The sequence below is a fragment of the Manis javanica genome, chromosome X, assembly GCF_040802235.1.
Source record: "Manis javanica isolate MJ-LG chromosome X, MJ_LKY, whole genome shotgun sequence".
Lineage (NCBI taxonomy): Eukaryota > Metazoa > Chordata > Mammalia > Pholidota > Manidae > Manis > Manis javanica.
The window spans coordinates 5,463,743-5,487,252 of NC_133174.1; the positions used below are offsets into that span (position 1 = coordinate 5,463,743).

Consider the following 23,510-nt stretch of genomic DNA (forward strand, 5'->3'; position numbering starts at 1 on the left):
ATCAAGGTGTCAGCCAGGGCTGCAGTTTCATCTGAAGGTTTACCTAGGGAAGGGTCCACTTGCAAGCTCATATGATTGTTCACAGGATTCAGTTCCTCGCAGGTTGCCGGACTGGGCTTTGCTTCCTTGTCATACCTCTCCAGTGTGGCAGCTTGCTTCATCAAAGTGTGCAAACTGAGTCTCCTAGCAAGTCAGTCTTTGGTAACCTAATCAATCGAAATGCCTTCCCTTTATCTTTGTTGTATTCTATTGGTTATGGTCAAGTCATGGATCAAGTCTCACTTATTAATATCTCAGTTATTAGTATCTTATTAATATCTCAGTTATTGCTTTGAGTCAGTTTTGTGGTATGGGTGTTGATATCATCAGATGTGCTTTTCGAGCACAGGATTTTGCAAGCATAGATTTGTAAGCAATACAGGCTTAAATTGGGATTTAGCAGTTGGGGTGAATGCTGTAGGGCTAATAGGAACTGTGAAGCAGGAACCTTTTGGATCTGTTTGGCTGTAGGTCTCTTCTTTTTTGACTAACGTGTCCATTTTATTCTCAAAGGAGAGTGCAAAAACAACTTGGCAGCCTGTGAACAGCATCAAGAAGAGGTTTAGAAAATGATATTTGTTGGTCTTGATGAAGACCAACTGTGGGGGGTCTCTAACAAACATGGTGGTGAGGTGATGAGCAGTTCTTTCCAGTATAGAGAGTTTCAGGAGCTGCTGTGATGCTGTAGACTAAATAAATTTTTTTTGAGGAAGTCATGGAGGGGGGCATTGGATGAAGCTGTTGAAATGTGCAAAATTGTAATGCATGCCATTGGAGAATGCTTAGTCCCTCCGAAGGCATTTTCATCTTGCCATTCAAAGCAATAGAGATGTAAAGAAATACCCCATCGACAAATACCAAAACTTGTATCAATAAATTCATGACTAATCATTCCAACAGAATATTCTCAAATATTTGTTGACATGAGGTTATTTTTAAAAAGAAAGACTTGGTGGCCCTAATATGTGGTCTAGTAAGGTCAAATCTACAGCTGGAGCCAATTTATTGAAACTAGAGCCGTGTATTTCCAGGAATGAGGGAAGAAGTAACCAAGGTTAGCTGTAGTTACCTCCTGCATAGGTCATTTTTTTTGTTGTTTTGCTAAGGAATTTGTTGACTTCAGTGGGACTGGTATGAAAATATTTAAATACAACTCGTGATCCTGTCAGAGTACTGCATTCCAATTCCAGCTCCTATGTGATGTGCCCCATCCCAGGCTTTTCCACGTCTTGCTTTCTTTCCTTTTACCTTTGATTCTTTGACATGCGGTGGAACATTCGAAGGAGTTCTTAGCCCATGCCTCGCGTAGCTAGTCCATCTTCTTTAGATCCTGTGACTTCTTAGGAGAACATGCTTATTTTGTGTTGATAATAGGAGTGAGAGATGATACTGCACAAAATGGGATGGATTTCTTTTGCCTTCCTATTAACTTTTACTAAGTAATTCCCTATTTATTTTAAAACTTAATTTGTTGTTGTTTGTAATTACGCAGTAGATGAACATACATGCTTAAAAACAATCCTCCAGTGTTGGGAAAGCAAAGGTCTTCCCCTCCCTCCTCCCAACTCCCCACCGACCAGAGGTGGCTGCTGAGTATTATTTGGCGTGTTTCTTTCCACACCTTTGAAAAATGGAAATTGAAAGATGAATTAAAATATTCTTCATTGTTGCTGAAAGTGTGAATGAATTTTCTACCTTTATAATAAGTTTTTAATGTTTGCTTTCTTTTTTTTCCCCTTTGTTCTGGAAAGTTTGTCTTTGATGATAAAACAAGACTTGTCGACCGAGTCAGACTTAATTGGCAGTATGAGGAAGCCAGAAAGAGGTAAGAAGCTCCTTTTTCAAATCTTGCCTTATGCTTACTTTCTTCAGGTTTTACTGAGTTCCACTGTGTGATTGTCCACTTTTACTTGGAAATTAGTGTCTGATAGAATTCAAAATAAAGGATCTTCATTTATGTGTAGCTTCTTAATGCATATGACAAAACTTCATGTACATTTAAATGTGAAGTTCTCAATATTGTGAACAGTTATAAAGACATGATTTAGTAAAAATAGAGCCTTCTAAAGGTTTCCTTTTCCTCCAGTAGTTCAGAGCCCCTCTCTCCATCCCTCCCTTCCTTCTGCCTGAGCATAGGTCCCTCAGACCAGCTTAAGCAAAACTGTTTAATCTTTTCTATATGTGGCTTCTGACTCTGTAGGTTAATGGAAAAAGCCCTGTATCTTGGCTTAAAAGACAGTTTAATAAGAAATTAACCAACAGGTGATGGTGATACTTAATCTATTTCATTTTGATGGAGAAAATTGAACGCAGTCATTTCTATTCACCTGTGTTGTAAATCATTTGTCATCTGAAAATTGAGACTAGGCCTTGTCTGTGCACTTTCAAAATTTGTCATTCCCTCTCTCCTTCCCAGTCTTAACCATGGGACATGGGCAAACCACAGAGGTGGCATGTGTAACCTCACAGGTGCATGGTATTTTTTTTTCTTTTATTTTTTTATTTTGGTATCATTAATCTACAATTACATGAAGGACATTATGTTTACTAGGCTCTCCCCTTCACCAAGTCCCCCCCACAAACCCCATTACAGTCACTGTCCATCAGCATAGTAAGATGCTGTAGAATCACTACTTGTCTTCTCTGTGTTGCACAGCCCTCCCCATGCGCCCCCCCCCGACATTATACATGCTAATCGTAAGGCCCCCTTTCTTTTTCCCCACCCTTATCCCTCCCTTCCCACCCATCCTCCCCAGTCCCTTTCCCTTTGGTAACTGTTAGTCCATTCTTGGGTTCTGTGAGTCTGCTGCTGTTTTGTTCCTTCCGTTTTCCTTTGTTCTTATACTCCATAGATGATTGAAATCATTTGGTACTTGTCTTTCTCCGCCTGGCTTATTTCACTGAGCATAATACCCTCCAGGTCCATCCATGTTGTTGCAAATGGTAGAATTTGTTTTCTTCTTATGGCTGAATAATATTCCATTGTGTCTATGTACCACATCTTCTTTATCCATTCATCTACTGATGGACACTTAGGTTGCTTCCATTTCTTGGCTACTGTAAATAGTGCAGCGATAAACATAGGGGTGCATCTGTCTTTTTCAAACTGGGCTGCTGCATTCTTAGGGTAAATTCCTAGAAGTGCAATTCCTGGGTCAAATGGTATTTCTATCTTTAGTTTTTTGAGGAACCTCCATACTGCTTTCCACAATGGTTGAACTAATTTGCATTCCCACCAGCAGTGTAGGAGGGTTCCCCTTTCTCCACAGCCTCGCCAACATTTGTTGTTGTTTGTCTTTTGGATGGTGGCCATCCTTACTGGTGTGAGGTGATATCTCATTGTGGTTTTAATTTGCATTTCTCCAATGATTAGCGATGTGGAGCATCTTTTCATGTGTCTGTTGGCCATCTGTATTTCTTTGGAGAACTGTTTGTTCAGTTCCTCTGCCCATTTTTTAATTGGATTATTTGCTTTTTGTTTGTTGAGGTGCGTGAGCTCTCTATCTATTTTGGATGTCAGCCCTTTATCAGATCTGTCATTTATGAATATATTCTCCCATATGGTAGGATGCCTTTTGGTTCTATTGATGGTGTCCTTTGCTAGGTGTACAGTATTTTTTGTATGTCCCTGCTCTAGCTTTCATACCCTCTTTCTAGAGACTTACTTTTGTGCCCTTGGGAGAAAGTATTAAAACCAATTTATTTCAAAATATATGCTTTAGAAAGCTATGAAGCACATCTTTCTAAAAAAAAAGTTTCTTCAGTCACATATAAACTATTGTCTTGAGGGGTAGGAGAGAAGCAGTGGAATGCTCAGCAGGGTGAGGGCTTCCTTTCTGGAAGCTAAATAGTGGGGCCTGCTCAGTATATTGTATCATTCATGCATGTCTGGAAATCCACTTTGTTGCCTTTTTAGAAAATGTAAAAATAGCAACAAAAGCAGATCATATGACTCCCTGCAAGAGGGCCAGCTTGAATTCACATAGGCTTCTGCTTGTTCAAAGCTTTTATACTCAGTTCTTCCTGGCTTTTCACGTTGTATTCATTGTGGGCTTTAAATTTCCACCCAGATGGCCGCCAAGACCGTTCAGTCATGCCGCTGTCTCTATGGTCATATTCTCCATGTATCATGCATCCCTTCTCCTGAGCTCACTGTGTTTGTCAGGCGCTCCTGTCTTGGAATATTCCTCTGCTCATTCATGCATGTTTCTACTGGAACTGCACAATGTGGGTGCTGGAATTTGCTGTGCTGTATTAAAACACAGGAAATCGATGGTTGCTACACTTAGGAACAAAGTTGTTACATGTTCTGCTGTAATATTTACCAAACATAGCATAGATTTCTTGGTTCTCTAGAAATGGTGTTGTTGGTACACAGTGAGTAACCTTTTAAATGTGGAAAAGTTGAATATTTAAGAAAATTACTCAGGGGAGGACAATGCACTTCATTGGTACCTTTTAAATGAAAGTAGGATTTCCGGATCACCAGAACCTCAGTAGGAATCTCACTGCAGTCACAGAGGAGGGTCCTGTCCCCAGCATTGTAACCTTTGTGAGACAGGGGGCTCCTCAGAAATGCCTTTCTGGGCCTCATTGGCATTTAAAAATCAGAGGTGGGTTGTCAAGATGATCCTGGAGTGGCTTGGGCAAGCATGACCTGTCTCTTCCCCACTTGCACAGGGGTTCCCAATAGGGGGAGTAGGGACTTAACCCCCCAGGGGATTTGTGGCTGTATCTGGAGACATTCTGGGTTGTCATAACTCTAGGGGAGGTGTTACTGGCATCCGGTAGGCAGAGGCCCAGGGTGCTGTTCCACATTCTCTAGCACACAGGATGCCCCCACACAAGGAATGATCCACCCCAAAGGTCACTAGTGGCGGGCTGAGGACCGCTGTTCTGTGTGGAGGATTGCGACGTCTTAGTGGGGCCATTCTCCACTTGATTTCCCAACAGCTAATCTGTGTTGGTGACTGCAGTAGCTTTACACCCCGCAGGAGCACGCAGACGCTCCTGGGAGGCTGGGAGATGGTACTTCTATCCAGTGCTTGCCTGTTCCAGGTCTCTGTAAGAAATTGTGTGGTTTATGTGATGCAATCACATATAGTCTTTAGCCTCTGCAGCAGACAGAAATATGCGAGGATACCATCAGTCCCGGGCAGGACCCCATCATGGGGGCCCACGAGGGCCTTGGAAAGGTTTGCTGTGCATCCTAGGTCTTTTGAGTTGGGAAAGTTAGGCGTGAGCCATCCAAATGGGGGCATGTCCAGCAGGGCAGTTGAAGGTGCCCATGTGGGAATTGCCAGTATATAGATGGCACCCAAGTCACTGAGGGGCTGAGCCCAGCTCAGGAGAGAGAATCCACTGAGAAACGAAGAGAATCCAGGACCGAGTCGGGAGAAAGTCCAGTAGTCACTGGCTTGGTGAGGATGAGGTTGGCCAGAGGGGCGCAGTAAACAGTCTGAGAGTCTGGCTGCAGTGGGCAGAAAAGGAAGAAAACCTCAGAAAACACTCCCTACCCGGGCATCTGCAGCAGAGGAAGAGGGGCTGGCAAAGGGCATCAGGAGGAGAACAGAGAAGCGGAACCCGGGGGTGGACAGACAGACAGGCCTCTGCTTCCTGAGCACTGTCCCGAGGTGTCTCTGGTCTGCAGTGCACGGGAGAGAAGGGCAGCATCAGATTTGTATAAACCCGGTTTACTTTTTTCTCCTTTTAAAGAACTCTTATTCTGATAGTTTCTTCTGTAAAAACAGCTTTCTCTTATGAAATAATGACCGTAGTTGATGAGAGTTGGGTGTTTTCAAAGGCCTGGGAAAATGAAAAGCTGGCTGTCCTCCATCAGCTCCTCCCCCTTCCTTAGAGAGGATGGGCCGGGCCGTGGGAAGTGTGACGTGGGCGGTGATCCCTGGAATTCAAGGAGGAGCCTAGTGAGGAGGGAGAGTTCCCAGGGCTGGCCTGGTGGTGGCGGATTGTTTAGAAGGCGGGTCTTGATTCTGATAATTAGTTTGCTGCTTTCACTGGACTCTAAGCCGCTTAAAAATGTCCTGGAAGCATTCGTGTTGGCAGAGCCCTCAGCCTGTTGGCCTAGGCGCCCCCAGGCAAGTGCAGCGCCCCTTGTCAGGCACTCCGGATCCGGGTGGGGTGGCACTCCCAGGGCTTAATGAGATTCCACCTCCAGTTACTGGAGTTGCTCCGTACAGTTAAGGCTTAACTAACTGGTGACTGAGTTCAGGCCGGGACGCTGCTCCACTGTAGGTCATAGAATTGCCAGCTGCTCCTGGCAAGGTGCTGGACCCCACACACCTCATGGCATGGTCAGGACCACCCTGCATTCCCCCTCCCCCCCCCCCCCCCCGCTAGGCATGGGGAAGTTAGTGGGTCAGTGTCCTTGGGTTCCAGAGCTGTCAGCCAGCACCAGGTCAGAGATTTTATTTCAGCTGCCTTTCCTGTGTGTTCTTTCTGCCTCTAAATGAGACACATGATTAGAACAATGCAGACTTGGAAAGAGAGCAGTAGTGAGCAGTTCTTTGCCCGGAGCTAAATCTAGAACCCATGTTAACATTACTGAACCCAGGTTATGAGGACCTGGGTGGAGGGTAGCTTCCTTACCCTTAGCAAAACCTCTTGGGCTTGGCCACTTCTAAGTGAGAGAAGTTTATGCGTTAATGTATTTCACAGAACTCTTTCCATGTGTCTCTAGATTTGAGATTGTCTTTTGGAGTTGGGAAACCATCAAATTGCAGTGTTCTGAACAGTGAGGTGTTTCGTATGTATTAGGAGTTAAAGGAAGTTTGTGGAAGTAGATTCATCATTCCAAGTGGTGGTGATTTCTAGAGACTCAGGTAGACCAAACTACTGTCAGGGCAACAAGTGCTGTGTTGTCAGCTCAGGCTTCTTTCTTTCCCTCAAGGAACATTGCTTTGGATTCCCAAAAGGACCTTGTGATAGTAATATTTTCACATTATTGGTGAAAAATTTTAGAATTTTTTAAAGCCGATTCCGAGGAGCAAGTTTTCTTGAAGCAATCCCAATGAGGCAGATGGCTTCTTATTTTTAACCTCATAGCACTTGCTCCAGAACTGTGCGCACACTGTAGCTGTTGCCGTAGAAACACTCCGAGTCCAGATAGGAGCAAGGCCTGTGGCCCATCCGGTTTCTCCGCATTTTAGCGTTGGGTGCCAGGATGGGTCCTGCGGTCCATCCACTGTCAGGAGCCTGTGCAGCATTAGGGTTCCAGTTGAAATTGGTCAATCATATGGCTTTTTCATTCATTTCTCAGGTGACTCTGCATCTGGGTGTGGGGCTGGAACATGGCTAAGATAAACACACAAGCATTCTGGCTCTTGTAGCTCCATCTTCCCCATTCAGGCCAAAAGAAAGAAGCCTGGGCATGGTCTGCTTTTCACTTAAAGAAGTCCCTCTCTGACGATCTGTATGTTCAATGGGGAAAAGATGTGAGGCCAGGGAGGGATATTGGGCTATTCGCAGACCCTTCTTACCCCATATTCTCTAGATGCAGAATTGTTGAATTTCCAGTCTAGAATAAAGGGACGAGCTGAATGGACACTGAATGGTTTATTGATGTTTGGTTCAATCAGCTGAAGTAATTTCATAGTCCATCTGACTTAGATCTCCACGGAGGTTTCCTTGGGCTTTTGCTTCTCATTTAAGTGGTATTTATAGAAAGAAAGCTAAGGAGAGAAAATGCCAGAAGTATCAGTTCTGTAGCTGTAATTGGACTCTGAAGGCAGGAGGCTCTAAGCTGACACTGTGGCCTGGAATGTGGCACTGGGACCCGGCCCATCTCATCACTGTCAAATGGGACTGTGGCTTGCCTGGAGTTCCGTTTCTGTTCCAGAAAGCAGCAGTATTTTAGGAACATGTGAAATTTGATAGTGGACTGCAGAATTTAATTGGGGATTACTCTGGGCATGTAAAATATGCCTCAAAACTGTGTAATATTAAAAGCGCATTTTTCCTTAGAAAACTGCCAGTGACACTGAAGATTTCCATGTGAAGTGTGAGGGTCTGAGCAGTTTCTGCAGCATAAGTGCAGGTTTCCATTCGTGGTTTAATAGTGCCTGGGTTGTAACAGAAAAGGTGTTTGGGCAAAAATAGTAAGGGAAGAATGAGTCATGTTTTACCTCTGTCTGCATTATATCTGTTCAGGGAATAGAATTGGGAAATCACATAATAAACATGAAACCTAAATGCTTGATTGAGGATTTGCTTCCATTTCTTCACTCTCATGAGCACAGGGACATATATTTTAAAGCTTTTAAAGGCATTTGTGAGAGATTATATATAGGCCATTAAACACATTACCTGTCAGAAATAAGAATCAACAAAGAATACAATTGACTTGTAGGAAAAAAAAACCCAACAACCCTCACCAATTTTTAAGTGGCTCTTAATTCTCTTAAAAATGAACTTGGAGAAATTGTGCGTTTTTTTGCAAACTTTAATCATGACCTCACTTTGCTTCTGTCCATTTAATTGCATTGAAATGGTATTTCAGAAAAAAATCTCTCTGGAAATTTTCTCTTATTACCCAGAAGTGGAATGATGGCCCTTGCAGGATTGGGGTTCCATCCCTCAGATCAACTGTTTGGCATGGGTGTGGAAGGGGGGCATTGTAGTTCTGTACATCTGTGTCTGGCCTTAGTGGAAAGTCTGTTTCTTCTGGTAACCCTAACGCATACAGGGCCCTCCTTGCAGATGGCTTGTTTCCAGGCCAGCAGCACAGTAGACAAGGCATGTTGTTTTAACGGCAAAGCCATCTTGGCCATCCCTTGGTGAATGTACAAGAAATCATTGAAGGAATCCTTCTAGAGCCTTTCGCTTCCATTGCAGTTGGACAGATAGAAACATGTACTCCACTTGACCCAGCTGAGAGCAGGCACCAAATGTCTGCATCTGGAGTGTGGATATTGGGAAGGAAATCCCACTTTGCAATATGCCAGTATTCTTCTAGATTCATCTATAGCTCTGAAGTGAGCATGTAACCATTTGCATCACTGACATTTATTTTAAAAAGCACTATTCCTCAGCACAGAAAGGCTTGCCTAGGATTCAGCACAGCCCAAACAACTTTTTCAGGTGGGTTGTGTGAAGTCAGCTTCATCCAGATTTCATTTCTGCTTATGGAGGTTATCCCTTGCCATATGTCCTTACATATTTTTCTAGCAAGCTTTGGAAAGTTACGGTAGTGTTGAAGTTTGGCTGCTGAACTATTTCATTCATGCCTGCAGTATGCAGACCTTTTGAAATTTGCCCTTTGCCTCTTCTCTTCCTATCATGCATTTTCCCCGTTTTTCTGATAGTGGGCCTTACTTGAGATTTTCTGGAAAAAGTAGGATTATCTATGATTGGATCTCCTGCCGCCCTCAGCAGCTTGCACCCGTCCTTGTAGGATGGCCGCTGACGTGGAGCTGGCTAACTCTACTTCATCTCCTCACATGTAAACCTCAGAAAATTCAAAGGGAGTGCATTTTGAAATATGTCTGCCTGTAGCATATGTATGAGAATTAGCTATATTACAAGGTAAGAGTGCTAACTTTAGCTGGGCCCAGATAGGCTTTCCTGTGGACCAGAGAAATTGGAATAAAAAATTATGAGGTCACAGGGGATTTGCTCATTCTTGTTCATCGCTTTTATATTTATTCCTTACCTTTGACGTGTCTTGATCTACAGTAGAATGTTCCAGAAATTTCATCAGGTATAATGTCTCATTTGACACTAACTTATTTATGGGTCTACTTGGAGTCTATTTTCCTTGGGCTTTGGTTATGACTGCCATAAATTTTAATTACACTAATTAGACATAGGTGGATGCATAAGCCCTAACCCTTTTCAGCTGCTTCTGTCATTAATTTTTTTAGTGACATGATTTGGCACCATTTTCCAACACATTTTCAGGAAATTAGTTTTAAGTTAGAAAACTTTCATAATAAAGCTACTGACATTCAGCTATTTTTTTTTACTTTCATGGGGAATTGGACTTGAGTAAAATGCATACATTTAAATTATAACTTGTATATTCTTTTCATAACTGGGTTTTCTGATTGGTTTGGTACTTGAAGGAGTCTTGCCTGGTGGCCCAGCCAAGCTGACTAGGCCCCACGCTTGTGTCTAATTCTCATTAGACACGCCAGTCACGGGACAGAGTAGTCCCAGGAGCACTCCTGCCACTCCTGTTCTAGTGAGGGGCGCCTCCCTAGAACATGGTGCCTCATGCAAGTCCCTTAGAGCTGCACGGCCAGTTAGTATCCCCCAGCCCAGGCTGCGCTGCCTGAATGCAGAGGGCGCCAAATGTAACCACACATCAGAAGCACCTGAAGGGACTACCAAACCCCAGATGGCCCAACCCTGTGTCCATAGTGTCGCATTCAGCAGGCCTGGGGTGGGGCCCTAGGTTGGCATTTGTAACTAGCTCCCCGGGGAGGCAGAGGCTGCCAGTCAAGGACTCCAGTAAGACCTGCAGCCTTAGCGGGTATGGGGCCCCGTGTGCCGGCCACTTCCCTGTCTCCACAGCTCCCTGTGACCACAGAGAAGCCTTTGGATTTTGTTTTGGGGCATGTATGCCAACATCTGTCCTCCACAGCACTGAGTTCAGGTCAAGCAGAGTGTCCCATGTTTCTGCCCAACAACAGCCAGCCCTCATCTTTAGCCACACTTAATCCTGCAGGGCTTAAAACATACTACTGCTGCTTAGACAGGTTGCCCTGGAATTTCGAGCCACATGCATCTCACTTAATCTGCATCCAGCAATACCTCAGGACACAGACAGTGATGCAGCTTGTTTGCCGAGCCAACACATGGAAATTTAGGCACAAGAAAAGTGACAATAGAGTCTGTATTTTTACACGTGGGGGATGGTCGTGCTGATACATTTAGTGAGGCTGAGGGCTTTGTATCTTCCCCGCTTACCTCATGCTGACATCCATGCTCACTAGGGCTGACTCATTCTTTCATATATTTGCTAACATGTTTGTTCGCTGTTTGATCTGTTCAGCTTTTGTGGAGTATGTGCTGTTTGCAAGGCATTGTAATTTCACACACGGTCAGGGTGTCGGGTGCAGGAGACCATTCACTGGAAGGTGCAGAGCCCCGGGCTTCAGGGACTTTCTCATCAGCAGCTCTGTGCCTTTCTCTCCCATCGCTTTCTCGTGGCACAGTTAGCAGGTGGGCTTGGCGGCGGAGGCGTGAAGCTGGAAGCATCTCTCCTGTGTCCAGCGCTGGTTTACCTACCAGGGTTGGGGGGTGGGGAGAAATGAGCTGCTCTGCCCCACTCTGGACAGCACCACGTAAGAAAGCGCCAGTCCAAAACAACACAGTGCAGGAGTGGCGGCCTTTTTGTCAGTTCATTGAAACAGGCATGATACACTTACTGTCACCCTGAGTCTCATAGACTTGGGGAGCTTATGCAAAGAACTGACCCATCATTTTTATTATCCATCAGTTCCAAGTCCTTTATTTTTGTCATTTAAGGTTCACTCGGTGCCGTAATTTCAGTATTTACTTAGCAGAGTGAGTTTCCAGACTCATGTGATGGTGCTGAGAATGCATGAAGGCCACATTTCAAGCTGATGGATTTTCCTATGTTCATCTCTTGCAGAGTCTCAAATATCCAGCAGCAGTTGGCCCAGCTTGATAGCGAACCATGGCCGGGCATGGCCGAGGCTGACAGGGACCGGCTGCAGCTCATCAAGGAGAAGGAGGCCCTGCTTCAGGAGCTGCAGCTCATCGTGCAGCAGAGAAGGCCGCCGGAGGACATGGTCCGGCTGGAGGAGGAGAGGAGGCGCTTGGAGGAGGAGATCCAGCGAGCCCGGGCCACATCTGTGCAGGGTGCCACGGAAAGGTGGGCCACCTTCCAGAGTGCCAGGCGCAGGCAGGACTTGGCTTCTAGCACAGAGCCCACTCTGAAGCTGAATTGGAGAACTTGCACGGGGCCTAGGCCACGGTTATTACTCCAGGTGGTCACTGCCTGGCATGGGCGCCTTCCCTTCTGCAGGGGGTGCCAGCTCTGACTGGGGTTCCTGAGGCTTCTGGCCCTGTTCAGAAGTGGGTGAGGGGAGACAGAGGAAGCCACCACTTGGGGCCCACCCCTTCCCAGTGTGGGGTGCCCCAGCCCACATCTGTGGGACAGTGCCCTGGTCAGGCGTGTTGCCAGCAGGCCCAGGAGCTGCTGGTGGTATGGCTCTGGTGCACCGAGTCTGGTTCCTGATGTCGTCAGTGTTGCGTCACTGTGCAGCTTACTTTTATCTCTGACTTTGGTGCCCCCTCTGGAAAGCCTGCAGCCCACATGTGCCTGCTTCCAGACGTGCCCCTCCTCAGTCGCTCTTGGGTCCTTGCCCAGCAGAGGACATGTGAAGCCAGCACAGGTCCTGCGTCTTCTGTCCTTGGCTCTTTGTTGTGTGCTGGGTTGCCAGTTTCCCTGTGCCATGTGTGATCATGGGCTGTGTTGAAGCCTGGGCCTGCTTCCCACATGTCACAGCTGTGGGAAGCTGATGTGTGGCATCTGCTGAGCTTTGGAGAGCCCACCGCCCTATTGAACCTAGTGATTCCTTAAAATTCAGTGTATTAGCAGCATCACAAGGTGTTCTATATGATCATCCTCTACAGTTTCATAGTCACCTGATCTGTACAGGTGTGCTCCTACCTCACCAAGTGTCAGGATTGTTGTCTGTATTTCTTGGGGGCTGCTTATGCTTGCACAGCGACCGTTAATTGGTACACAGGTCTGTGTCATGACATTAGGGGCTAATGGCCACATTGGTGGGATGCGGTGGCGGTTGGAGAGTCCGGCTCACAGGACTGGGCGGGGTGAATTGTCCTCTACCTGAGGTGGTAGGATGCCCTGTTGCCTCACTTGAAGTAAGCATGGAGTTGATTCTGGGCCTGAAAAGGGACTGTGGAACAGAAGCCCTCGCCCGAGCTCCTGTGCCTTGGTATTATTTCAGTGAAACATGACGTTCTGCTCTGCCCTTGGCATTCTATTGTGAATGTTCTCGGTGGGAGGGCCTGGGCCTTCCAGGTGGTTCTCTCTTAAAGTGGGTGGATTCAGTCCCATGAATGCCACCTGCTTCTCAGGACCCTACACGCATGTGCCTGTGGCTGTTGGTGCTTTTGCCGTGAGGGAATCCCAGCGCACGTGAGTGCTGTGGCCCAGGGTACAGATCCAAGATGCACGGAGCCCCGCGAGCCGGTGTTACCCTTGATGCTGGGCTTCAGGGGCTGGGTCACCCAAGCTCACCCAGATGATGCGGTCTCTTGTGGGACTAGCCCAGGAGCTCAGTCCTGGGGCACAGAGCCCTCAACTGGGGTGAATTGGCCCAAGTGTGTCCCCTGAAGCTGCCACTAGAGGGCCTTGGGCAAGGAGAGGCATACATGTGCCAGTGAGGCCCTTCAAAACCAGCTCTTTCTCTCGCACTCTGTCTGCAGCCTCCGCTGCCCTTCCGGGGCTCCTGTGGCCGGGGTGTACTGGGCCTGGTGCAGGCAGGTGCGTTCCTCTGTGAGCTTCCCTTCATTTGAGCTTGAGATTTGGAAGTCCTTGCAGATGGCCCTGAAGTAGGAGGCTTTCCCCTGAGGGGTGCTAGCGGAGACCCGAGTGGAGCCGGCACAAACAGACCCCCGTGGGCGTCTCAGAGCTGAGATGTACAAGTCTGCGTGGCTCGGCTTGAGTGTCTTCACTGTCAGATGGAAACTGTGAGCTGAGCTAGTGAACCTCACTGGGGCACGGGGGATGTAGATCCTTTCCTCTTTCAAAGGAAAGAACCAGTTTGATGGGTGCCTTCTAGTGCACATGTTACAATGCCATTGCTTTGATTCGTTCTAGAGGCAAATATATTCATTCCTACATTCATTCAGTAACTATTTCTTGAGAGCCTGTATGTGTCAGGCTCTATTCTAGACAGAGGTCTTAGTGCATAGGAAAAAAGTTCATTTTAGAAATAATAAAGTAGACAGAAGTGTAAAAAGAAGGAAAAAATGACCACCACCTCTGTGACACTTGCTGTTTTGTTTTATTTGTGTCTAATCTTTTAATTCTAAATTTTAGAATCGCATATAATTTTGCCTAGAAGGGTGCTTTAGAATGAGCAAATCTGATTTGTTCCAAGGATTCCAGTAAATTACCACGTGCTCTGCATGTGATTTCATCTAGCGAGTCTCACATCCATCTGCTCACGCACCCTCCCACCCACATCCATCCATATGCCTACCTACCTGTCTGTCCATGTAGCTGTTCATCCTCCCATCCATCTGTACATCCACTTGTCCATTTGCCCATTCATCCAGCTCTCCATCTATCCACCAACCCATCTACTGAGCTTCTACAGTGTATCAGGCACCATTCAAACGCCCAAGAACGGTAATACCGTAGGGGGTGGGTGTGTGGTATAGCTTCCAGGTGCTACTTTTTAAGGGGCTGATCAGAACTTCTAGTTTGACCACCTGACCCAGGATGCTCTACTCAGGATTTGCCTGTCGCCCTCCCTCCCTCCCATCTTTCCAGCTTCTACAATGTGTCAGGACCCTTCAGAGGGCTGGGTGAACATTTTCAAGCAAGACAAAAATAGTTCTGTTATCTTAGCGTGTATGACTTAGATATGCCTTTTATAACTAAGCCATTCAAACCAAAATCAGTCTGGGGGAGTTTATAGTTGGATTTCTTGTTAGGAAAATATACTCACTGTCTTTGAAATCCACCAATGGACTGTTTTGTGACCTACAGGATTCTACTTCAGGAGAAAAGAAACTGTCTACTTATGCAGCTGGAAGAGGCGACCCGCCTAACATCCTATCTCCAGTCCCAATTAAAAAGGTAGGTGACCTTAAAAGAGAAAGTTATACCTAATTACCAAGTTATTCGGACATGACCAGAACCTCGTAATTCCCTTTAGCTTGGTTTCCTCGGACCAGAACTCAGATCCTGAAGGGGTGTGAACACGGAATGGAAAAGGGGTGCGTTAGATTTTTAAGAGGAGCTGCTCAGACACGATTCAAGGAATACGAGAACCAAACTTGGCTGCATCATAACAAGTCTGAAGTCAGATTTATCCAAGGCTTTTGTAACAATTCACTGCTTCAGAAGTGTATATATCCATCTGCCTGTGTGCACGTGGACATTTTTATTTGGGGTTTTTTAAAGGCTATGAGTATATTTAAAATAAGATTCAGGTGCTCAAAAGTAGCTCCTATTTTCTTTTTATTAAGGTATCATTGATACACAATCTTATGAAGTGGCTTCTACTTTCAAGTACTGACTCTGTTGTGAAGCAGAGTGTTATAGGCTTTTAGGTGTTACTTTCTGTTTTTCCTCCTAAGGATGCCACGAGGTAGGAACTCTTATCACGGTCTCAGTGAGAAAATGGGAGGCTCAGAAAGGGCAGATCACCTGCCCAAGGGGCTTAGCTAGTCTGCACTTGATCTGGAATTTGAACTGAGGCATGAGTCCTTGATGTTTACCACTGCTGTCTACTGACGTTCAAAAGAAACAAAGGAAATATTAATGCAGGTGCCTTAAAAGTGCTCACAGCTGGGTAAAGACATGCTCCAGTTAATGGGAGGATGAGGCAGGTCTTGTTCCCTTGTGGAACAGACCAGACGCTGAGCTGGCAGCAGCGGGCTTGAGCCCCGGTCCCCAGACTGCTTTCCTAATAGCTCTGGGCCCTTCCGTTTCAGCCTGTCTGCCAGCACCCTGACGGTGTCCTCGGGGAGCAGCCGCGGGTCCCTGGCCTCCAGCCGGGGCTCACTGGCCTCCAGCCGGGGTTCCTTGAGCTCCGTCAGCTTCACCGACATCTATGGTCTTCCACAGTACGAGAAGCCAGACGCCGAGGGCGGCCAGCCTCTGCGCTTCGATCTGGTTCCTTTCGACTCCCTGGGACGAGACACCCCCTTTCCAGAGCCCATGGGCCCTGTGGGCTGCCACAGGCAGAGGCGTTCTCTGGACACGCCCCAGTCCCTGGCATCCTTGTCCTCCCGCTCCTCCCTGTCCTCGCTGTCTCCCCCGAGCTCACCCTTGGACACACCCTTCCTCCCTGCCTCCCGTGACTCGCCCCTGGCCCAGTTGGGGGATGGTCTTGAGGTGCCTGGCCTGGGCACCCTAGACAGATTGCGGGCCCAGGCCTCTGCTTTGGGGGAGGAAGATTTGCAGGGCACGGCGTCCCTTCAGCCTCACGGATTCCCCGGGGACGGGGAAGGCCCTCGCGAGCGAGGACCCCAAGTGGCTGCTGCTCCTGTGGGCACAAGTGAGTATTGATCAGTCCTGGCTTTTCCCAGCCCTGGGAAGAAAGGTTTCGAATTTGAGGAAGACATCCTGTGCAACTGCGTTGGGCCAGCTGGCTCTTCAGTTCCATAATGAGCTTTAAATTTAGGACTGTTGGTAGGACGGGGAGAGCACCTGCCTTCTCTTCTGCTTGGTTTCCCTGGGGACCCGCTGGTCTGTGTCTAGGAGAGGTCACTGGAATTGGCCAAGTAGTCGTTACCAGGTGTTTGCGCATTTTCAGGGTGTGCCTGATTGTTGAAAATGAGACTTAGAACTACATAGTCCTGCATGTTCAGAGGGCCTTAGTGAACTCCCCAAGGTGTGTGCCCAGATGGAGCATTCTGTATGTGCTGCCTAAGACCAGCACGCGGGCCTGTGTCTGGTTGTAGCCCAGTGGAAATCTCTACTTCCTTTGTCCCTGTGACTTACTGTCTTCATCCTTTGTCCTTATAGTTTTCAAGGACATAATTTTATGAAACACAGAAATGAAAATAATTGGCATAATTCCAGAAGACATTCCAGTTCCAGTAAGCAACAGTCATTTCTATCAACTGGATCTCTCGGGTGCTCTTTAAGTCGAGAAACACTGAGTCACAGGGGACTTCATCTATCCAGTCCCTGTTAATTCAGCTTCTACTTGGTGCCGGGATCTGTCAGCTTGTAGCCCACATGGAAAACCAAACTGCTGTTCTAGAAAATATTCTGGCTGATGGCTGGTGCACAAAGCAGCGCCTGGGCTTTAACCCTTTTCATCTTGATCTACTGTGATTTTTTGAGCCAGCTTCTAGCAACTTTAACTTCCTTAGGTTTTAGAGAAGATCAAGAACATGGTCTCTCATTCCTGAAGTTCAGCCCATTTAATTAACTTTTATTTGCACAGTAATAAAAGTTAGCTCATGTTCTAATTTATATAGCACAGTGGAGCTCAATCAGGGGAGTTTTTGCCTCTTGAGAGATACTTGGCAATGGCCGGATACATTTTTGGTTGTTATAACTGAGGGGGGTGGCAGGAAAGCACCCCTGACACCCAGTGAGTGGACCCCAGCCCTACTGCTCAACACCCTGTAGTCCCAGGCCAGTCCCTGCCACACAGAGTGATCCAGCCAAAGCGTCGGTCATGCCGAGGCTGAGAAACCCTGGTCACGTACTGTTGAGTGGATTAGCAGCAAAGGGTACAAATAAAACATGAATGCACAGCTAGGGTAGTGTGGTGGAAACGGCTTCAGACTCACAGTTTAGAGACCTGGAATCTGTTCTTTGCCCCATGAACTGGCTAGCTGTGTGACCTTGAGTGCAACCCTGCACTGGCTAAGTCTCAGCTTCCCTGCCTTTGAGTGAGGTGATGAGGAAGATCTTCTTAAAGTTTGTAAGGACCCAAAATGGGCTCTTCCATTCACCACCATTCTGTTACCCATGAGTTTTTTATATATAACCACACTGGATTTTTAGTAAATAATAAATACTAGTGTCTTTTAACACTTCCATGTTTAACCAGAGATCTCTTATGTCTGAGGCAGCCCCTGGCTTTTCGGCATCTCAGTTACTTTGGGGTCTTGGTGTTTGTGTTTGCAAACACACCTTTCATACCCCCCCATACATTGTTTCTGTTATTCATATATACAGGTGACCCTCATTTGCTTTGTGCTTCTTTATAATTACAGGTTCAGTGCTCCACATTTACTCTTTTCATTTAAAAAAGAAAATACAAAATAAGGACTGAATTGCACATCTGTTGTCACTCAAGCTTACTTGTTCAATTCCACCCCTTTTCCCCCAACCTCTCTTTAAAGGTTGAGATATAAGAGTATCTGTCTCATTATGCCGAAAATCCACATGAGGCTCAAGGGCCCTTTTGGGCCAGGGGAAGGACAGGCGGGGAGGGAGAAGAGCTGACTTAAGTGCTGATTCTGAGTTTTAGGATTTTTCCTTCCCCCTCTGACGGACATTATAATGGCTCAGACTTCTTAAAAGACTGGGCGATTGTTGCTTGTGCTACCCTCAGATACTGTCAGTGGGTGGTGAACTCCTGTCTGTTGACTGGCGCTTACAAACTTGAAATAACTGCTTAGTGATTGGGTCCTGCTGGGCCCTCCCAGAGGACTGGGTGGGGGACCAGCTTCCGGCATGCGCACTGGGTGACTCCCTACCTCTGCCAGTGCTTGCGGGAATGTCTTAGCCTGCAGTCATCGCAGCTTCCTGAGTTGGGAGGATCTCAGTACTCACTGTGTCACCCCACCCTTCATTTATGACGCCCAAGGTCACAAAGTGTCCTCAGACTTTTCACCAGGAATAGTACAATCTAAGTGTGATCTCAAGCAAGTTTTAGCAGGATAAAATTTTAGTTAAGATGAAATTCAGATTTGCCCAAACCTACGAGACAAGCTGTAGGAATGATTTTTTCCTTTGTTCTACATCAGTCTGAGGGGACAGAAGGCGGGGCAGGGGAGTGGGGAAATAGACTGAAATCTTTAACATTTTTTGAGTTTTACTAGGGTTTTAACTTTCTGGGACTTTAATAGTCATATGTGTCAGGATTCTCAAATCTTGTCCTATTTCCCATTGGTATTTGCTAATCTACATCCAGGAAAAACTTGACTTTGCTTACCTGTTTATTGACATTTTTATTATGTTCATACTCTGTTTAAAATTATTGGCCTAAATTCTGTAGTTTTTTCACTTTGTGCTTTTAATCTCTTTTCTCATGCGGCTGGGCAGAAACATTCACTGTAAGTGACCTTGGAATTCTCCCTCACCTTGTTGGTCAGGCTGTGGGCACATCTTTGTGCAGTGAATCAGTGTACGTGTGATGGTCCGGGGTGTGGTCAAGAAGGGCATATCCTATAGTACTTCAATGTGGCTCAAGTTACCATTACTATTATTATTATTATTTCAACATTAACATTCATCGTGGCGACTCAAGTTGTGTACAGACTTTTCTAAAAGCTTTAAGTATTTACTCCTTTATGTGTTTTTCCCCAGACTTTAATGGCTTTCACTGTTTTAGTATGCCAGCTGGCAGCTTTTCCCACAGTGTGATTTTCATTATATTTTCTCCCTTTGTATCGAGCAGTGCTGATGTCGTTAGGCCTCAGTGTCTGTCTGTCTGTCTTTAATGGAAGGTTGGAGAGTTTTTAAATGAATGTTTGGGAGATTGTCCATTCCTTTCCTTGCTGGCACTGCACCATGGTCCAGCGTGCTGCCTGGAAGCCTGAAAGCAGGTGGCTGGGGTGTGGAGTGTGGGGCCCACCGGGTGCTTTTTTCTCACCCAGGGCAACTGCTGATCATACTTCCTCCCTCAACTGCCTCCAGGTGCCCCTGAATGCGGGGACTGAGCCTGGGATCACTGAGGGTTAATTCCTTCATTTTCTTTCTCTTTTCATCAACTTCCATGGCAAGAAGAGAGAAATGTCAGCTGTACCATCAGGTTCGCTGGGAGCACTTAGGACTGTTGCGTGGCTGTCTTCCCTTAAAGGACTGCAAGGTCATGTCCAGGCACTGTGCTGAGTGTCAGGACTGGGAATGGCAATAGTGTGCCGTTTCGTTTGCTGGGCTTCCTTCCGTCTGCAGTTCAGAGCTGGGGCTTGGGGTCCTTCCATGTGGCAGAGGTGACGAGAAGAGCTGGGCTTGGGAGAGTCAGTGCCAGCAGCGACTCCAGAGTGCAGCCAGCTTCTGTCCCTGACTGAGGGTAGTCCCCAGGCTTGGTATTGCAGACCTTCAGAAGGACAGCCTTTGCCTGCAGCTGTGATCATGAGACCAAAGATCACAGACAGCCCCGTCTGTGTGTATGCTGTTTAACATGCTTGGATTTAACTGGGGTGTGAATGATAATTTGGTTGAAAAGAGAGATGGTCATGGATGTGACATAGCCCTCAAGTTAGGGTGCACCGGCGTCTGGATTTTCCATTTCTAGAGCTTAGATGGCTGAAGAAAAGCACAAAAAGGCCAGAGGGACCTGCGTTATTACCGAGAGTTACCCTGATCATTTCGGGGCTTCCTGTTTTAGTCCTGTTTTCTAACCAAGTATGCCTCTCTGGAAAACATTGAAATGCCAGTGTGCACATTCCCACTTGGCATGGGAAGGTTATGTGCCTATTTATATTGCTTTGGTGAAGAGGAACTTGGTGCTCCGAGGGAAGGAGTAGAGGCAGTTGATGTAATGTTCAAAGGGAAAATGTCAGTGGTTATCTTTGGCCCTTGATTAAAATAGATATGATACAAAAATATGCTGCCTAGTAATGAGAGCTTGCAAAGCCCAGAAAAACAATTCTGGAAGCAAACCAGGCCCCAGGGCGGCTGAGGAGGATACTGTAGTTAGAGATGACAGCTAGTCAGGAGATGTTTTCAAAGGCTTAGTCTGGGGTCAGCTGTGTACACTGACTTGAAAGTTACTCTATTTTGTTAGGGCTTATTTGGATAATTAAACAAAAAATTTTCTGATTATAAACCAGTACAGTATACATTTATTGTATAAAGTATGGAAAATACTAAACATAAAAAAGGAATGAAAAGTAGCCCAGTCTCACCGCTTGGGGAGTGCAGCTGCCATCCACATTTGGGGTAACATTTCTTTCCCCATCTTTTGAGTACGACTTTTCTCAAAGTGCAGTGCGAAGGGGCTTCCCACCGCCATCTTCTGTTTTGTATGCTCATTAAGAAAGTGAAAAGAGATTTGTGGCAGTTTAAAGAGCTTTACGGGGAGTAGCTAAAAGCCTGTGAGTTAAATTTTTCAACATTAAAAAAAAATTGAGCACAGTGTATTTAAACATATGTACGTACATGTAAGGTCCTGTCTGGAACACTTAGCAACTTCGTGTGTGCTCTGATTTAGAGTGTCCATTTCTCTGCACCGTGGTCATGGCCTCCCAGGCTGCCACCTCCTGACCCCGGGTGTGTCTTTTATCTGTAGCGGTGACTCTTCGAGAAGACAGTGCTAAGAGGCTGGAGAGGAGAGCGCGCCGGGTCTCTGCCTGCCTGTCGGATTATTCGCTAGCCAGCGACAGTGGGGTGTTTGAGCCACCAACCAAAAGGTTAGAAGCTGATCTGACCTTTGCCCTAAGCAGCCTTCGCACAGGCTACTGTTTATCATTAAGAGGGACCCACACCTAGACTTCATCCTGAAACTGCGTGTGCCTCAGAATCCTTCTCTGGCTTCTGTCAATTTCGGTAGGTTGGGCCTTAGCAGCCTGCCGAGAAAACTGGCTTCTGTGGCTTGGAGGCTGGCCCTCCTTCCATGGGTCTAGACGACTTCTCTCTGGCCCTGGTGTTTTGAGGCTGAAGCCCATTACAGTTGGAAAAGGAGAACCAGTGTACAGCGGAGACCTGCTTTTCCCGGAAGGACGTTCATTAGAATTTCCTCTCCCTGCCTTCTGTCCTTCGCTAGAGGAGTCACTTGGCAGTGAGAAAACACCTTTTGGGATTCCGGGCTTTATTTTGATTTGACATCTTTGATGTCATTGTTTCATCTCAGGTATCTCTAAGACATTTCATTTCTTGGCAGCTTTTTAAAAGTTAATTTTTGAACTTTGCCCTGAATGTCCCATTGGCTTTGAGAGGTATGCCAAGTTATGTCCTCACAAACAGCAGCACTTGTAGGCAGAGGCCCGGGGAGACAGGCCATGGACCCCAGGGGGCGCCCCACCCCGCTCTCAGTCTCTTAAAGAACTAATTTATGTTGCAACTTAATAAAGCTGTTTTCAGTGAGAAGCACCCTAACACTAGAGAGAGTGCGTCCCCAGACACGCGGTAATCAGGTCCCTGTGGAGTTAGCCTGGGACTTTCTGGTTTGTCAGGAGTGAAGATGCTGAAGAGTCGGCGCATGGAGACTCTTGTGGGAACGAGAGGCCCCAGATCCACGTCGGACTTCTGTGAGTACAGACAATGCCCTCTCTGTTGCTCCTAAAGGTGGTCTGTGGATGGGACCCCCGGCAACACCCCTCTGCACGGGCCAGACTGATGGAGGGCCTGTGCCATCCAGGCTGCTCCACGGCCTGGCCTCCTCTCCTGCCTCTGCGGTCCCAGGTCAGGGGACTGGTGCCAGGGAAGGGAGACGGGGACGCTGGGCTCCCTTGCTGCCGTCCAACGCAGCGTCCCAGCCAGGACTGGCACCGCCTGGAGCTGGGTTCCGTGCAGGGGCATGGCGGCCAGGCTGGGGCCAGGAAGGGATGGTGCGTTTTTCCCGGAACTGACCTGGTGAGGGAGGCTGGAGAGCCAGGCCCTCCCCTCCTCCCTGAGCCGGCAGCCCCGTGGTGTGCCATGGGAGGCTTTTTGGTTTCTAATGACAGTTTGCATGGAGGCAGAGCAGAGAGCGGTCAGGCCGGCAGGGCAGGCCGCGGGCGGCCCAGATTGCTGTGGCTCGCTCCTGTCCTTCGGCCCAGGCTCTCGCTGCAGGCCCTGCTGCCTGCCACCTGGGACCGGCTGTGTTCCGAGTAGCCCTGGCCTCTGGCCCCGGATGCCAGGAGCTGCCCAGGCCTGACTGTAGTGTCAGATGTGGCACACACACGCCAGGGTGCAGGGCCACTGCTGTGGTGCAGGTGGAAGGCTCTGTCCACCGTGGGCAATTTGCCATCTGTGAACTTGCATCTTATTTTCTAGGCTCGACAGTGCCAGTGAGTGTCTCCTCGTGAACGTGCTCCAGCTGAAGAACTTGGCTGGGCTGGCCGTGAAGGAAGACTGCAAAATGTAAGCCCCCAGCCGGCAAGGGTGCAGGTGTCTTCCTTGGAGACCGGGGCCTGTGTCCAGCCAGCCAGTGTCTCTCCTGGGCCCTCCTCCACGCAGCACTGCTCACTGACCTGTTTGCTTGGCAATTTGGGGAGGGAAAAGGCTGTTTGGGAACCTGAATTTGGAACAAAATACCAGAGATATCTGTCTGAAATATAAAGGATTGTACATTTCTAAGGGTCCAGTTGTTTGACACAGTTGCAAGGAGCCTAACTAGCAGCGAGGTAAGAAAGGGCCTGTCATGGCGGGCTTTGGGCCTTGAACGCCCATCCCAGGCTCAGGGCTCAGGTGACATTGTGACGAGGTAGCTGGAGAGGCCTCTGGCTGGGACCAGGGATCCTTGTCCGAGGAGAGGAGAAGGAAGTACCTGTCGTCACCAGGCAGGAGGTACTCCCTCTGTGAGCTCCTGGGCGAGATGGACGCCCAGTGCAGGGTCCCACTCAGCCGGTGGTGGGGCTGGTGAGCATACCTGTCACGGGCTGTTCAAGCC

The 23,510-nt window shown here is 47.4% G+C and overlaps 1 protein-coding gene across 1 annotated transcript in view; it reads left to right on the plus strand.

The window, feature by feature from the left end:
• Positions 1-23,510, plus strand: part of WWC3 (WWC family member 3) — a 107,825-nt gene that overhangs the window by 66,921 nt on the left and 17,394 nt on the right. Inside the window, 7 exon segments of the mRNA XM_037013425.2 lie at positions 1,791-1,864; positions 11,654-11,896; positions 14,771-14,860; positions 15,721-16,286; positions 21,210-21,330; positions 22,093-22,167; positions 22,895-22,981. Coding sequence (XP_036869320.2) covers positions 1,791-1,864; positions 11,654-11,896; positions 14,771-14,860; positions 15,721-16,286; positions 21,210-21,330; positions 22,093-22,167; positions 22,895-22,981 — 1,256 coding nt within the window.